Here is a 17,945-nt window from a genome sequence, read left to right on the forward strand (position 1 = left end):
ACATCCAATTTATAGCTGTGGACAAGGGAATGAATGTGAAGCAGCAGATGGCCCCTCCATGTTCTGGAGAGGCTGCTGGGAAGGAGCATAGAGCATCCCTTCCATATCTTGCTACCAATGATGAGCTCCTGCTAGAATCAGTAGGCAAATTTAACTTGGTGAAGCTTACTATGTGCAAGGCACAAGGAGAGTCCTTGGACTGAGCTCTTTTTTTTTTAATTCTTCTACCAGGGGCTGGGAAGGTGGCTCAGTGGTAGAGCACTTGCCTTGCATGCCTGAGGCCCTGGGTTCGATTCCTCAGCACCACATAAGCAAAAAGCCAGAAGTGGCGCTGTGGCTCAAGTGGTAGAGCACTAGTGTTGAGCTGAAGAGCTGAGGGACAGCGCCCAGGCCCAGAGTTCAGGCCCCACGAGTGGACCCCCCCCAAAGAAAATTCTTCTACCACTCTCTAGCTTCATGTCACCAAAAAAAAAATAGCTCCCAGACCAACCTCTGTGTATTTGCTTTTGTGAAAAAGCTGGAAATGAGAGGTAGGGAAGTGCAATCAGTGGGAATACTCAGGGCTGTCACATCTACATCTGGGGTTTTGCACTGCCAAGTCACATTTTCTGAATGAGTTATTTCTATGTACTTTCACAGCAGTCAGCACTGCAGTGCCTTGCATACATTATATGCTCAATGGGAACTTGTCAACTGATTTTATACAAGCATGTGACAGCACAAATACATTATGAAAAATGAGGAGGCTAGATGCAAAAAAGAAAACAACAACAAACACCAAAAAAACCCACAACTGTGGAGTTAGACTTAAAGTTCAAAAGCCCCAGTGCCCGGCCCTGCTAAATCTCTAATCAGGTCAGCCTGATAAGGTAGTTGAAAGATGATAAGACCTTTGCTCCTTCTCTGTAATCAAAAGCATTCTTAGCTTTTAAGCAGCCTCACTGGCTGATTTGCGGTGGAGTTTTCAAGAACAAAAGACTCATCCTTTTCACTAGCAAGAAAAAAAAAAGATGCTGTCTAATTTGAGGATCCTGTTGAACAATGCAGCTCCTAGACATGGTCACCATTTCATGGTTCGAAATTTTCGGTAAGTGGTAATGATTTGTTTCTGATTTAGGAAGCATGATGATAAATAAATTTACTTTCTGCAGAAGAGTGTAAGCCCTCAAGAACCTTGTTCTGCAGACTATAGTGTCACGATCACCTCTTACATGAGAAAACTGTCGGTAATTCCAGGTGAGCTTTCATTTCTCAGTCCTTCTGTAATCAGATTTTACCGTGTGCACTGTGGTGGGAGAAGGTAACTAACCATGGCAGGTACAACAGACTAAATGTTCTTGACATCTTCCATTTATGTACATTTGAAACAAGTAACTTGCTGTAGGAAATTAGAGGTAGTAATTTACACAGGGCCTTCAGATTGTATTTGAGCTTGCTAGAAAACAACCTAGGGTGTCAGAATGAATCAATTCCTTAAAAAAAGACTCCAACTAGCAAATAAATATTTACAAAGCTGCTAAAAAAAAGAGCTTTTAATGTGATGAGTGTAACAGTTCTTTTGATAAATATGAAATGCAAATTGGAAATTAATTTCTGAAATTGTTGATGGCCTATGCAAAGGAGTCTGTCTAAAATGGCTTCAATATAAAAGTTTAACTTCCTACTCTGAGGTTGAAATTGGCATGGAGTATGTCAGTGGGGAAGAGGACCAGAGGGGATGGGTGAACTGGATAAGTGAAGTATTTAGGTGCAGACATTATCACCTGAAAACTTCAAGAGTAGTTACATGTTAAAACTTAAACTAACTTCAGTCCCATTCCCCAACATCCTAAAGGAAGATTCTAGTCTGAAAATGTCTTCCACTATTAGAATATGGATATGTGACTGTAACCCTGGGCTTCTTTCCTCTGGATCATCTGAAGCCCTAGGTTCTCTTAAATCCACCATTAATACCACTTTGGTGAATGTAAGCTTCTCAGAAGCCAAATAACATTGTAAATGATATTTTAATTATGCTCATAGTATTAGCCTAGAGTGAGACTTCTGAGCCATGGAATAATACAGTAATAGGTTCTCTATTGTGTAGATAAGGGAACTCAAGCCCAGGGAGTTTATAGGGCTTACCAATTTGGACCCTATAATCTAAGAATCTAGAGAAAAAAAATCAGGTTTTGAAGTCTGAAGAAGTAGATTATAAGCCTGGTATTACTACTAACTGGCCATATGACTTTGAACAAGTCACTAAACTTTTCTGCAATGTTGCTTTACTTGTAAAGTGGGAAAACAGATAATATTTGCTCTACCTACATTACCAGCTGGTTCAAAATTCACCCAACATTTGTTGAGCACTTATTTTGTGCCAGCCCCTACACAAGATGTTGGAGATATAATAGTAAATAAGTTAAACGAATGCTTCATTCCAGCCACAGGAAGCTACAGTCTAGTGATAATGAATGAGATAATGTGATTAAAACCTGTAAAGTAACAGAATAAGGTTCATTGTTGATCTTATTTCATTCCACTGAGTTTCTACAGCTAAAAGGATGATTCCTTTGGGTGTGGGTGGCTCACGCCTATAATCCTAGCTACTCTGGAGGTGAGATCTGAGGATCATAGTTCAAAGCCAGCCTGGTCAGGAAAGTCTGAGTGATCTTATCTCTAATTAACCACCAGAAAACTGGAATTGGCATTGTGGCTCAAGTGTTAGAGCACTCACCTTGTCCTGAAGAGCTAGGGACAGTTCCCAGGCCCAGAGTTCAAGACCCACAACTGATAAAAAAAAAAAAAAGATGATACCATTTTATTTCATACTTTTTTTTTGGGGGGGGGGTCCTGTCATGGGGCCTGAACTCTGGGCTTGGGCGCTGTCCCTCAGCTCTTCAGCTCAAGGCTAGCGCTCTACCACTTGAGCCACAGCACCACTTCCGGCTCATTTCTTTTTGCTTATGTGATGCTGAAGAATTGAACCCAGGGCCTCATGCATGCAAGGCAAGCGCTCTACCACTGAGCCACCTTCCCAGCCCCTATTCCATACTTTTTTAGCAGAAAATTTGCTGAGTTGAAAAAGCTTGAACGAATACTAACTAATCAAAGCTTCAAATTTACAAAATTCTTAGAAAGTTATAGTGATGTGTGATTTTTTTTCAATTTTTGCATGTTAAAATTTGCAAGATGGGGCTGGGAAGGTGGCTCAGTGGTAGAGTGCTTGCTTTGCATGCATGAGGCCCTGGGTTTGATTCCTCAGCACCATATAAGCAGAAAAAGCCCGAATTGGTGTTGTGGCTCAAGCAGTAGATTACTACTAGCCTCAAGCTGAAGAGCTCAGGGACAGCGTCCAGGCCCAGAGTTTAGCTCCAAGACCGACAAAAAAAATTACAAGTAACACCTCTTCCAAACAGTTAGTGTATTAATATTTTCTGGTCTATATAGATAAAGAAATATAGCTAGATGATATCTAAAACTCCTGATTAGCTATTCCTCACAGTGAATGGAGATTGAAGCAAAATACAGTAAATTAGCGCAGACCTATGCTTACTATTTGAAAATATGAAAGCCTGTAGTCACTCCTATAATAAGAAAATTTAATAGTGTGTCTCTATAGAGGAATAAAGGAACATCTTCTTTGTGGACTTGATGGAATTGAAAAGGGCCTTGTTGATTAGTAAAACACACCTTTGACTGTATTTCTGAAGGTGTTTCCAGACTTTAACTAAGGGGGAAGACCCCTCTGAATATGAATTCGGAGCAGCACCATTGTATATGCTGGAGACAGAATAGAATCATTCGCCCCACCCCTCTCTCTCTTTCTAACCCCCTTTATTCCTACCCCTCCTGGTTCCCCTGGTGTACTTAAAACCTGGGAAATTGTGAGCCAAGACAAGCATTTCTTCCCTTAAGTTGTTTACGTCAGTGTTTTGTCAGTGACACAAAAGTAACTAACACACTGAAATACTTTTGTCATGATGTTCTCAGGTAGTATGTGTATTTTTCTTTCCTGCTGTGTTATTTAAACACATAACCTGCCAGGCAGGCAAACTCAAAATTGCTGATCTTTAATACTACTTCAAAGACAGGGAAAAAGTATCCTGTCAATTTGGTGTTGCATTTTTATTCTGATTTTTCAGCCTTCCCCTATGATTTCTCTTCCTTGTTTTCATCTTTTGAAGAACATGGAAGGTCCTCATACAACATACTATGTGAGTTTACCAATAGAAAATAAAATGAAATAAATAGGGCTTGGCAGTACCCCAAAACTGAGATTGCACAGTTTGCTAGGCATGCACTCTACCACTGAGCCACCTTCCCAGCCCGAGATTGCACAGTTTGGAACTGAGCAGTCATGCTGCAATGGACATGATGAAATAACAGCTAAAGTGAGACTGAAGTCATCCATTTAAGATTCCAGGATCAATCATTTTTAGTCAATTAATTTCTTTTTTTTCTTTTATTCTTTTTCTTTTTAACAAAATCAATAGGATCAGACACCACGACTGGTGCAAACACCCAATTTTTAGACATTCTATCTCACCAACAGGGCTCTGGAGCCCATCTGTTTGGATAACAGTGTCTTATGATTTGTTGTCTATTAGGGAAACCACTTAGAGCTTTTAAAGAAGCCACTAAAAAATCATTTTCTTTATCAGCGAAGACCAATTTGTAAGTGCAGTTCAATTTCATCTCACAAATAGGTATTTCTTCAGAGAGTATTGAGCTAAGCCACCCAATTCTATGGAGGTTATGGATTGGAGCCAGAGGTGACTGGTTTTCCGGTATTTCATTCCAGACTTCTATAAGGACTCATAGCTCATTATTTTTCCTTCCATCTTCGTTCCCCATAAGTCCATCCACACACATGGATACACAGATGAAGTGATTACAGGCCATCCATGCTTTTGCATAGAAGAAAGAAAACTGTGCTTTTTAAAACTTCTATTTTAATAATTTATTATTATTAAGGTGTTAACCAGAGGGGCTACTATTTCTTAAGCCAAGTAATGAGAGCATTTCTTTTTTTGGACAATGTTACCCCTTCCTTTACTTTCCCTCAGTTTTCCCCTCCCATTCCTGCCCACAAGTTATATAGGTCATTTTCCATGTAATGTATACATGAAATACACAGCTTGATTGCCTTTGTTCATCCTTTCTCCCTCCCTTTCTGCACCCTGCCCTAATGGTGCCTTTTGATTAGTCACATTTTATGTCAAAACTTAAAATGAATGCCTTTTAAAAGCATACATCTTTAACAATTTTAGAAAACCGTACTAGGCTTAGGACCAAGACTGGAATATGGACATGATGTTTCCTTGGGCTAACGAAATGTGTGTGTGTGTGTGTGTGTGTGTGTGTGTGTGTGCTTTAAAAGTAATTTAATGATTAACTAAAAAGAAACCACAGATTTTCAGTCTCAGGCTTTTAAGAATAGGTCTGTACAAATTTAGCTTTCATCTGAATTCTTTAGTTTTCAGAAGAGTAGTTTCATAATTTTAGAATATTGGCAATCTAAAATATCGTAGGAAAAAAATCACTCTTTCTCAGTACTAATTTATACTAAACATAGGCATGTGGCAATAGCAAGGAGGGTTACAAGAAAAAAATTGTGAGATGTTATTACAGCCTGGTGGTGGTGGCTCATGCCTGTCATACTAACTAGTGATGAGGCTAAGACCTAGAGGAACACAGTTTCAAGCCAACCGGGCAGAAAAGTCCATGACTCTATCTCTAAAATAACCAGCAATAACCTGGACTGGAAGTTTGGCTCAAGTGGTACAATACCAGCTGAGAGCTAGCAAAATACATGAGAGCCCAAGGCCCTAAGTTCAAGCCACAGTATTGTCCTGCTAATAAATAATAAAGCAAATGGAAAATACTTAAGAGTTTTTCAAATAAATGAAATCAGTTAAAAGTTTTTGTGAAAATAGAGCTCTCCCTTGCATGTTTTCTAATAATATACCTATCTGAGAAGGAAAGCCAAGGGATGGGATTAAAGTTGCCATTGAAAATTCAGAAATCTTGTGTTTCTGAACTTCCTGAGTGCTATGAAACACAAAAACCATGGTGAATCATGGATTTCATTTACTTTTTCAATTTTTCAGATGGGAAATTGAGGCCGGTAATGGCTAATGACTTTGGCAAAGTCACAGCTTTTTCCTGTAACTGGGCTAAACTAGAACAGTAGTTCAGCTACTTAAATCATCAGATCTTTTCATTGTGCTATTTTGATTGCTTTAATCCCTCCAAATTGATCAGGTTGTCCAATCTACCCTTGTCCAAAATCCATTTTAGGTATATTGAAAATGTCAATAAAGAAAGTAGGAAAATGTGCCCTCTCACATTAATACAAGGCTAAAAAACCCCCATCAAAGTCTAAGTCAAAAGGCCCATTGGGCCCTCCTGTGTACCTCCAGAAGCTAAAGTCTTAATATCAAATTCTCCACAGGAATCAGAATATCATTTAAAGCTGAATTTCTGATCACATTTTACTTGAATCAAGCCCTTTCTCACCCAACAAAATACAATTATACCAGAGAACACATCCAAATTTTCTCTGTCCCCCAATTTATCAGTTTTGGAAACAAAGACTGTAGCAATGGAAGACTTCATTCTGCAAATAGTTCATATACTTTTCTTTCTTTTTTTTTTGTCAGTCATAGGGCTTGAACTTGGCCTGGGCGCTGTCCCTGAGCTCTTCAGCTCAAGCTTTACCACCTGAGTCACAGCACCACTTCTGGTTTTCTGGTGGTTTATTGGAGATAAGAGTCTCATGAGGAACTGGCACTGTAGCTCAAGTAGTAGAGAGCTCCTCTGGAGCTGAAGAGCTCAGGGACAGTGCCCAGGCTCAGAGCTCAAGCCCCATTACTGACAAAAAAAAGTCTCATGGACTTTCCTGCCCAGGCTGGCTTTGAACCATGATCTTCAGATCTGAGCCTCCTGAGTAGCTAGGATTTCAGGTGTGAACCACCGGCATGCAGTACACTTTTATTTTCTAACTGCGAATATATTTGGGTAAGGCTAAGACAAGTATCTATTATTGCCTTGGCTTAGTTTCTTAGCATTTAGTTGATTTGGGGTTAAGAAACTTCTGTAGTTCTGTTTTGTTTTTAGGAATACAATTATTGTAAGGAACAAATTCTACCTTTTTCAAAGACTCTAATCAGACTGCAAATGACAGTTTTAATCTTTATTCTATTTTATTGATTGACACAATATTTGGATATATGAGGTAGGGCATGACGTTTTCATTCATGCATATATTGGTAGTGATCAACTCAGGGTAATTAGCATATCCATCACTTTGACATTCTTGATGGAAAATCTATAGGTGATTCCCATTGTGTCCCCAATATTATATCCTCTCTATTATGTGTGAACTCAAGAATGATAATGTGGTTTACAAGGTGAGTTGTTTACTTCTGGTTTATTTCTTGTATGCGAGAACACAAATACTTTGTGAAGGATAAAGTAGTGACTTAAGCTGGGGTCTAGTGTTTATAAGCCAGAGAGAGCCATCTGCCTCCTATTGATGCATGCTTTATAACTAGCTGCTATACCTGGCTGATTTGAGTATGGGTTTATCACCCAAAAGCAAAACAGTGCTTGTTGAAAATAGGAAAATACAAAGAAGCTTGTGTCAGAGGCATTTTAGCATGGTCCAGTTGTGGGTCTCTTTTACTTCTCTAATTTTTATGTAGCTTAGAAAAGAGATGTGGCAGCTTCATTTTGTAGCCAAGGGGAGGTCTAGGAGAAGCTAATAAACAGGATAGAAATTTAAACTAGGACCATTGTGTTTGCTTTCCTTCCAGTGATAAATTTCCTTAATTAGTTCTCGATATCTATGACAATCAACTCTCCCCCCACCCCCAGTTAACATTTCCTGCTCCACCTCCTGGACAGAAATCAGAAAGGTGGTGGCTGCTCTAATTATTTTTTTTGCGGTGTAAACAGCATGATCCCCATCATCAACAGAAGTCTATTTAAAAAATCTTTTCTAGTTAATTACTCCAGCCCTCGTATACTTGTATGTCATCATGTATGGTATCTCTCTCAACATGTTTTGTTTCCAAGAATCCTGGGGACTAATTTGTCCAAGAGACTAATGGATTATTATTCCTATAATTCAGAGTCATTCCTCATGGTTCTATAGTATCCCGATTTCTCAACGAGACACCCCAACACTCAGTCAATTAGGCTAGGAGATTTTATTGCTGCCCTTTACTATACCAAGACAGTGAAGAACAGCAATAAAGTCCAATAGAGCAGGGTATTTAAAGGCAAGATCTATGGGGGAGAGGGGTACCACTCTCAGGTAGCCAGTGGTAATTTCCAAAGAAGCAAGTTACAGAAGCACAACTAGCAGTTAGTGATTACAAAATGGCGATTATAATTCCAGTCATTCCAATAACCAAGGCCCATAAGTCACAAGGCAAAGTCCTTATCCCAAATCTTCCCATCAAAGAAGCAAGTTAGTGAAATAGCAATTACAGTCTCTAAATGCAAAGTAGTAATTACTCGAAGCAAAAACCACATTCCAAATTTCACAAAATCAAACCACTTTCCAGGTTTTTTTTGTGTGTGTGGAGGGGGGGGGGGCTCTTTCACTGTTATTTACTGATTTCCAGTAACCTGGGGTTTAACTCACCAATTTACTTCAAGCCTTTATCTTTGGAACTTTTCCTTTTAATGACTATCCTGGAGTTGTTCTCTGCAGAGAGATCCCGCCTTTCAAGTTTGGCCCTGTTCTTACTCACTTTGCAAATTTCAGTAAATGCCAGGCCTCAGTTTGTTCTATTCCTAAGGTCTGTACTTATGTTTCTCAGGTTACCTGGGACTTGTTTGTCCCAATTAAATTTCATTTTTCTTGGTCTAATTAATACTCTATTTAACTTGGTTCTAACAGTTCTGCAGTCACATACTGGTCTCACTTGATCGTTTTGCTGCTCTTCTAGGTTTTATTACTGAAGATATAATAGAGCTAGGGTCATTTTACTGTTATTTCCTGAATACATATAGAAGTAAGGAGGTCAGGTCTGGTAGGGGCCATATTGGCCGCATGGTTGATGATGATAGGGTGTGGCACCTTGTCTTCATTTTGGGGAAAGAAAACGCCCCCCCCAGGTGATGGGCGTGCCCAGAACCCTGGAGGTAGGGGTGGGCACTTGGCTGATAGGTTACTGAATCTATCAGTCCGGGAATTTCCTGCGGATCTGCCCCCTGCTCGGACCCTATTTAGGCCCAAACTAGACCAGCCGCCATTTCCCCAAGCCACGTGTGTGTCCGTGTTCATCTCTGGCCTCCTGTCTTCTGGCTCATCTCCGGACATCATGGAGTCCCAAGTCAGCTCTCCATCGGAGCTGAATTGGCTTTGTTGGTATTGTTTTTGTTCTTTCCTTCTCTCTAGCCTGTTTCCTAGCTGTAGTTATGTGTATTTGGGGGCCGCAAGCTTTTATAACAACTGGCTGCTTGCAGCCTGCTAACTGTATAATAAAGACTCCAATATTTCATATTCCAAAATACGGCTTCTGGGATGATTCACCTTACAACAACTCATTCTTTCCAGTAGAGCAAATGCTTTACCCGAGTGGTTGGGACCTACGAAGGTTTCAGATTTAGCAAAGTAAATCAATTTAGTTTATTATTATAATATGATGTACAGAGGAATTACAATCACATGAGTCGGGTAGTAAGTGCATTTCCTTCCATACAATGTCTTCTGTTCTCACTCTATCTGAGCTCCACTATCCTGTCTCCCCCCACAAATTCTATAGTTCACTTTTGCGGGGGAGATTTTAGATGCTGAGAGCTAGAGTTCTCTAGCTCTGGGCAAGCACTCTACCACTGAACCACCTTCCCAGTCCTTGTATAGTTCACTTTTATCAGCGTCCAGTGAGCTCCAGTGCTGCACGTTTTCACCCTTTTTCCCTTGAGTTCTGTACCCTTCCCCTAATCCTCCCAAGTCCATGATTCTTAAGCCTTGGGTTCAGTCTGGAGACTAAGCTTTTGTGGACCTCTCAACTCAAGTCTAAGCTTGAGTTCTAGACAAAAGATAGGTCTTAGGGCTGGGAAGTGGCTTAGTGGTAGAGTGCTTGCTTAGCATGCAGGAAGCCCTGGGTTTGATTCCTCAGCACCACATAAACAGAAAAAAAGCTGGAATTGGTCTTGTGGCTCAAGTGTTAGATGACTAGCCTTGAGCAAAAGAAGGTCAGGGACAGTGCCAGGCCCTGAGTTAAAGTCCCAGAGCTGGCAAAAAAAAGTCTTAAAATTAGTTCATGAATTCTTTTTCCTGTTGCAGATGGATAGATGTAAGCTCAGTGGCTGTAGTTGTGATTTCCAAATTCTTTGAAATGTAGTAAGTGGGTATTTGCAGCAAGTATTCGTCTTTTAAAGTAATTTTGTTGTGTTGTCAAAAGTTTATCTTCTACAATGATACATTGCTTAGATTTTATTCCAGAAGAAAAATTCTTTTCTAAATTATCCAAGATGTAAATTGATAGATTACTTGAACTCAGGGCCTGGGCACTGTCCCTGAGCTTCTTTTGCTCAAGGCTGGCACTCTACCACTTGAGCCACAGTGCCACTTTCTGCTTTCTTTGTTTATGTGGTACTGAAGAATTGAACTCAGGGCTTCATGCATGCTAGTCAAGCACTGTACCACTAAGCCACATTCTCAGTCTCAAGTGTTTACTTTTCAACCATACCATTACTTGTATATTCCAAGTGTTACACAATGTCATGAATTAATATTATCAGAAGCAAATACATCCCAAATTCTCATGTAAATTCAAATTTCCTACCTAAAATGTCATGTATACATTACCAAATGGGTGACTGCTATGAGTAAGATAGAGAAAATTTAAGTCTACGTAAAGAACTGCTGTAAGACATTCTCCATGATGATGGAATTTGTCAAAGGGCCCCAAGTGTTTGAATTTCAAACACTTACACTGATGTTAGATAGCTAGAAATGTTAGATAGCTAGAACAGAAGACTGTCTTGGCTCTTAACAACTCCATTTCCTCTGGCCTCATCTTAAGGAAACAGGAAATAGGTCATGGCTTCTTTATTTCCCATATAAGTAGCCAGCTTGAATTAAGTATGGGCTGGGAGAGTAAATGAGTCAACTTACAGTAAATATTCTTTTTCAAAAAAGAATCATTGTTTTTATTTCACATGATTTTACTGTGACTGTAAAATGAGCAAAGTCTTTTTTAAATTTTTCTGCAAGTTGGAGAAGCTATAGGGTTCATTGTATTTTTAACAAGGAACAACAAAAAGTTTGAAGGAGAGTAGAGGAAAAATGATTTTTTTCTGTTGTGCATTACGTGTTCTACTTGCATAGTCTAATGATTTCAATAATAGTTGCTACAGTTTATCAAAGTTATACTCCAGACACTGTCTACCTCATGTGTTTTAAATATTTCATCTTTACAATGATGCTATGATTATTCATTTTCTTGGTGAGAAATTTAGATGCAGAGAGAAAGAAGTAAAGTAACTTGTCTGAGGCTTTATGGCAACTAAGTGACATAGCCATTCATAGGGCTACTTCAAATGAATCAGAATTCAATTTAATTGCACAAATTGTATCTCAAACATTTCAAAATTCTGGCTATGTAAAAGGTAAATCATAGCCCAGTCTGTTTCAATGTATAAACAACATAGAGACATCTGAGGCTGCTAGTGATTTGCTATGTTTTCATTCAAGAATATTGCAAGAAACCAGCATACAGTATTTGTTTTCTTAAATTCCCATTTCTCTTTCACCTGTTTTGTAGGTGTGGGAAGGCACTACAAAATGAAGTCCAATTGAAGGGTCGTGACCTCCTCACTCTAAAGGACTTCACAGGAGAAGAAATTAAATATCTGCTATGGCTATCTGCCGATCTGAAATTTAGGATAAAACAGAAAGGAGAAGTATGTTACATTTTGTCTTTACCTTCTATTACTACCTGTCAGCCTTTTCCAGAGGCAGTATTTCCCAAGAAAAAGGAAATATATTAAAATTCCTACACAGTAGCTCTGTAATGAAACCTCACAGTCAAGATAATTGATTATCGTTGAATGGACAGGCATATAAAAAAGCATAAAAATCAGTCACTCTGTGACAAGTCATTGCACTTCCTTCATGTGGAATGTTAAAATTCATTATTAACGAGATCAAAACCGAAGGAATCATTTGTCTGGAAAGATTTTCTTTTTATATACCCCTTTGTATATTTTCTATCAAGCTAAAAAATAAGGATGATAAATTTTTTTCCCAGTAAATTTTAGTTCTGGGTGCATATCAGATATAGGATCATTAGAATAATACAACAATTCACAGTGATATGGTGCTTAAAAAAACATTCAGATTAGCAAAGGAACAATAAAATGGTTGCCAATGAGGGGAAGAAATGTGATATGGTGCTTAGCTGTAAGCATTATTCTACATTTTGAGCAATTTATGCTTGAAACAGGCTTAATTAATGCAGCAGCTTCATTTAGACCACTTAATTGTGAAAGCAGTTTTATCTTCCAAGTGTGATCAAATACTTTTCAAAGAGTGGATTCCAGTTTGAGAATATTTGACACAGCCTTGATTTCCTTATCTAGTTGGCTAGGTTCTCCAAGTTCCAAAGAACAGATGGACAGACACTGTAATCCTATTGAACAACTGAAATGAGAAAGAAGTCTCCCTAGATTACATTCTATAAGGTTAGCTGGCAGGAGAACAGAACACCTTCCATCAAGAAGTCCACCAAGGGGCTGGGAAGGTGGTCAGTGGTAGAGTACTTGCCTTGCATACATGAGGCCCTGGATTTGACTCCTCAGTACCTTGGAATTAGCGCTGTGGCTCAAGTGTGAGAGGACTAGCCTTGAGGAACAGACACTCAGGGAATTCAGGGAGAATGCCCAGGCCCAGAATTCAGGCCCCATGACCAACCAAAAAAAAATAAAGTCCACCAAGAGAAAGGAGGAAGAGCCTTACCCACTCAGACTCGCATGGTTTTTATATCATTTCCAGAAACCAAGCCTTTGTACTTTTCCCCATGAGAATGTACGAAGAATGTGAAGCTGTAATACTGAGACTTTATCACTGACTTAAGTAGGAATCTTGTCCCATGTCAACAAACTAGCTTGCTTCTAGCTGAGAAAACACCTCTGAGCCACACAACTTCAAACCATTGAAAATTGAATTAAGGACTTCAGTGCAGTTCAATGAGATAATGGTTCTAGTGTGAACTATTCTGCTTTAGAATAGAATAAGTGCCCAGATTGACCCTGGAATAATTAATATTACTTACTAATTACATGTCAATAAGCTGTGAGAATTACTGTTCCATTTCCGCATTTATATTGAGCATGAAAAAAAAACTTGGCAATTACTGGGGCTTGAACTCAGGAACTTGTGATTGCTAGGCAGTACTCTCCCATTTGAGCCATGCCCCTATCCCTTTTTGCTTCTAGTTGTTTTTCAAGTATTATCTTGTGTTTTTACTGGCCTGGACAAGATTTTCCTATTTATACCTTCTGCATAGCTGGTATGACAGATACACGTCATTGTGTGCACCATTTTTTGTTGAGCTGGAGGTCTCACTAATTTTTTGTCTGGCCTCAAACTGCAGTAGTCATGATATCCTCCTTACAAGATACCAGGATTAAATTTACTTTCTTTGGCAAAACTGGCATTTGAACTTAAGTCCTCATACTTGCTATGCAGATGCTGATCCTCCAGCCCTTTGTGTTCTGGTTATTTTTGAGATAGGGTCTCAGTTTCTTCCTGAATGAATGCCTGGACCATGATCCTTCTTTTTACTGTCAACTGAGATGACAGTGTCACACCTTACCCAGCTTCTTCCATTGAAATAGCATCTTGTAGACTTCCTGTGCTAGCCTTCAAGGGTGATCCTCTTGAGCCTCCCAAGTAGCTGGAATTATAGGCATGAGCCACCAGTACCCAGATTTAAATTAACTTTCAAAATAATATTGTAAGCCCTTAATTCAGAAACAGTGAAGCCAGTACCAGGGCTTTAACTCAGGGTCTGGGCACTATCTCTGAGTTTCTTTTGCTCAAAGCTAGCACTGTACCACTTGAGCTACATCACCACTTCTGGCTTTTTCTGTTAATTAGTACTGAGGAATCAAACCCAGGACTTCATGCATCTAAGGCATCAAGCACACTATCACTAAGCCATATTCCCAGCCCCAGAAGCAGTGATTTATTAGTGTACATTTTCTATAAAGAATGTTTTTTGAAACAGATGTTGCTATTGGATATATAGTATATTTTTCATTTTAACTTAGTTTTGTGCTTAATTTTCAGTATTTGCCTTTGTTGCAAGGGAAGTCCTTAGGCATGATTTTTGAGAAAAGAAGCACTCGAACAAGACTATCCACAGAAACAGGTGAGTAGTTTGAAGAAAGTAATAAGAAATAAAAGAGGGAGAATTGTGAGAAAAACTTTTCTGTTTTTTTTTTTTTTTTTTGGGTCCAGTCGTGGGGCCTGAACTCTGGGCCTGGGCGCTGTCCCTCAGCTCTTCAGCTCAAGGCTAGCGCTCTACCACTTGAGCCACAGAGCCACTTCCGGCTTTTTTTCTTTTTTGCTTATGTGGTGCTGAGGAATCGAACCCAGGGCCTCATGTATGCAAGGCAAGCGCTCTACCACTGAGCCTCCTTCCCAGCACCGAGAGAAACTTTTCTATTAAAGTATGTTTCTCAGAGTTCAGGCCCCACAACTGACAAAAACAACAAAAATCAAAACAAAGTATGTTGCGTAGCCGGGTGCCAGCTCATGCTTGTTTTCTTTTCTTTTTTTTTTTTTTTTTGGGTCGGTCGTGGGTCTTGAACTCTTGGCCTGGGTGCTGTCCCTGCACTCTTCAGCTCAAGGTGAGCTCTACTGCTTGAGCCACAGTGCTACTTCCGGTTTTCTGGTGGTTTATTGGAGATAGGAGTCTCACAGTCTCTCCTGCCCGGGCTGGCTTTGAACCGCGATCCTCAAATCTCAGCCTCCTGAGTAGCTAGGATTACAGGCGTGAGCCACCAATGCCCTGCTATTTATTTATTTTTTATTTTTATTTTTGGTCAGTTGTGGGACCTGAACTCTGGGCGTGGGCGCTGTCCCTCAGCTCTTTCAAGGCTAGCACTCTACCACTTAAGCCACAGCGCCATTTCCAGGTTTTTTCTGCTTATGTGGTGCTGAGGAATCGAAGCCAGGGCCTCATGCATGCAAGGCAAGCAGTCTACCACTGAGCCACCTTTCCAGCCCAACACACAACAGGTTTAGTGTCAAACAAAGCTCCTTCAGTTTTATTTCTTTGGTTTCTTCCCGCTCTCCTTGCTTCCCTTCTATCTAGATCATAGTATTAGAATGCAGGTGATAAAATAGGAGAAAAATGGACTCATGTTCTTCCAAACCTATTGTTTAGTCTAGAATCCTAGACAGCTGAAACTCAAATTTTCTTACTTTTCTCAAGCTATTATCACTGAAATGAGTTTCAAAAAGTCTATTTTGACACTTATAAGCCACAAATTGCCTTTCTTCTTTCTATGTTTCTGCTCTATCAGATCCCCCTTGAATCAATAATATAACTTCCCTAAAGGATAAATCATACAAACCTGTGAAGGAAGTACCACAAACAAAAATATATTGGATTATTCAAATTGTCCTGCCTTCCAACCCTCAATTTTCTAGGTCTTAGAAGCAAACTAGTACTGTATTGCAAGCAATTATTGCCCTGTAATAATCAATAGTGAAATTGATCAAGTAGATAACAAAAATGAAGTTACTGATTTCACTCAATTGACACAAATGGCACTGAGATTCAGATCTCAAGTTCACTATTCATATTAATGCATTCCCTTTACTCCTTGAAAGGAGGCAGGAATAGTGGAAATAGTGTTGCCTAATCATAAAAGTCTTAGGAAGACGACAAATAAGTACATTTGTTCTTTGAAGTGATCATTTTTGTCATCTGACCTACAGAAAAATAAAAAATAAATAAAGCATTCAGAAATCCTTAAATTTTGCTCCTTTGAAACACTGCATGTATATGAGCTGGGTTATATATATATATATATATATATATATATATATATATATATATATATATATATATATATATATATATATATATATATATATATATATATATATATATATACCTGTGCCAAATGCTCTTCATTAATTTTATGCATTTTCTCCCTTAAAGCTCATGGCCACTGAGAAAAAGAGATCTAAGTAGATTCAAGAAATGGCCCCCAAACACATAGTTAGTATATGGCAGTCTCAGGATTACAATCTATTATTAAGTGTATTCTTAATATCTAATTTAAAGCATGTAATGGTCACATTTTATTTGAGTGAAATTGCTTCTACTCATGGTATTAAGCATTTTGTCAAATGCTGATTTTTCTCTAAATAAGTGTTCTGAAACCTGCACAAAATTGCAAACCATAACAAGTCATGAAGAAAGGAATCTTTGGCTCTTAAATCTTACTGTTTGCAGAGTATTTGGTATTATCCTGTGTGAGTACCTGTGTATCTAATGGCATAAGGCATGCTAATAAAGTCAGTAGCTGGAGAATTAGAGCAAGAAGCTGCCTTAAATGCTTACATAAGGTCCACCCTCATCAGAATCATGGCAGAACATTTCTTTGTATATATGTGAATCTCAATAGTTGTTCTTCGGTATAATTTCACCAGAGGTATAATCTTCATTGTTTAGAATTAAAATAGTGTAATCAACTGTCTTTCTGTCCCAGAATAATATCAATCCCTGAGATAAGAGTGATCTCGTTTAAGATTCTTTCCACAGACTGAGATTCAGAGATTCAGCACTATTTCTCATGATCACAGGATATAATGCAAAATGCAAATTCTCCACCCATATACATTGTTTATGTAACATCTTTATTTAGATTTTCCGTGCTTACTAGCAATAGAACTTGAGGCCTCTCACCTGAGCTATATCCCATTCTTTTTGTTTTGTTTTGTTTCTAAGTTTGTTTTTGAGATAGAGTCCTATCTTGAGCTGACCTTGCACTGATTCTTCTTTCTAACCTCCTGAGTAGCTGTAAATACAGAAGACATCATGCCCAGCTATAACACATTTAGTCATGTGTAACACAGTTTCAGAAAACTGCACAAATCACTAAATGTATATTAGCTCAATGAATTCTCATATTAACCATTGCATTTTTAATTAACACCCAGGTAGTGAAAAGAATGTTAGCAGCACCTAGAAGCCCTCCTCTCCAACCTTGTTTTCTTTTTTATCTTTTTTTTTTTTGGTCGGTCATGGGATTTGAACTCAGGTTGGGTGCTGTCCCTGTGCTCTTCAGTTCAAGGTGAGCACTCTACCACTTGAGCCACAGTACCACAAATGGTTTTTCTAGTGGTTTATTGGAGATAAGAGTCTCATGGACTTTCGTGCCAGGGCTGGCTTTGAACTGTGATCCTTAGCTCTTCGCCTCCTGAGTAGCTAGGATTACAGGCATGAGCCATCAATGCCTGGCTTCCAACCTTGTTTTCTCCTTCCAGTTGCTACTTCTCTCATCCAAGGGTAACCATTATCTGGGCTTCTAATGAAAGATTGCTTTCCAAACTTCATATAAATAGAATCATTCAGCATGTGCTATTTTGTGGCTGGCATCTTTTGCTCAGCATTATATTTGTAAGAGGTATTCATGTCACTGTGCGTAGGTCATTAATTCCTCATCCATTCTTCGTATGTCTTCCTGGAAAACCATGCAATTTTTCTGTGTCTACTAGTGAATATATTCTTTTTTTGTGTGTGATCATATTCTTTTATTGCAAGTTAATTGAACTGATAGATGGGTACATTTGTTAATCTCAGTAAATGCAGTAGCCGATAGGAAATTACACAGGGCATTCCAAGAGAGGATTCTCTTCATTATTTAACAGTGGTATTTCAAGGTGAAATAGCAGTGAGTACTTTAGCAGGTGTTTCAAA

The 17,945-nt window shown here is 38.9% G+C and overlaps 1 protein-coding gene across 1 annotated transcript in view; it reads left to right on the forward strand.

Moving 5' to 3' along the window:
• Positions 1-1,010: 1,010 nt before the first annotated feature.
• Otc (ornithine carbamoyltransferase) overlaps positions 1,011-17,945 on the forward strand; it is a 56,447-nt gene continuing 39,512 nt past the window's right edge. The window contains exons 1-3 of the mRNA XM_013026736.1: positions 1,011-1,087; positions 11,769-11,907; positions 14,297-14,378. Coding sequence (XP_012882190.1) covers positions 1,011-1,087; positions 11,769-11,907; positions 14,297-14,378 — 298 coding nt within the window. The remainder of the gene's footprint in view (positions 1,088-11,768; positions 11,908-14,296; positions 14,379-17,945) is intronic.

The sequence above is a fragment of the Dipodomys ordii genome, unplaced genomic scaffold (assembly GCF_000151885.1).
Source record: "Dipodomys ordii isolate 6190 unplaced genomic scaffold, Dord_2.0 Scaffold96, whole genome shotgun sequence".
NCBI lineage: Eukaryota > Metazoa > Chordata > Mammalia > Rodentia > Heteromyidae > Dipodomys > Dipodomys ordii.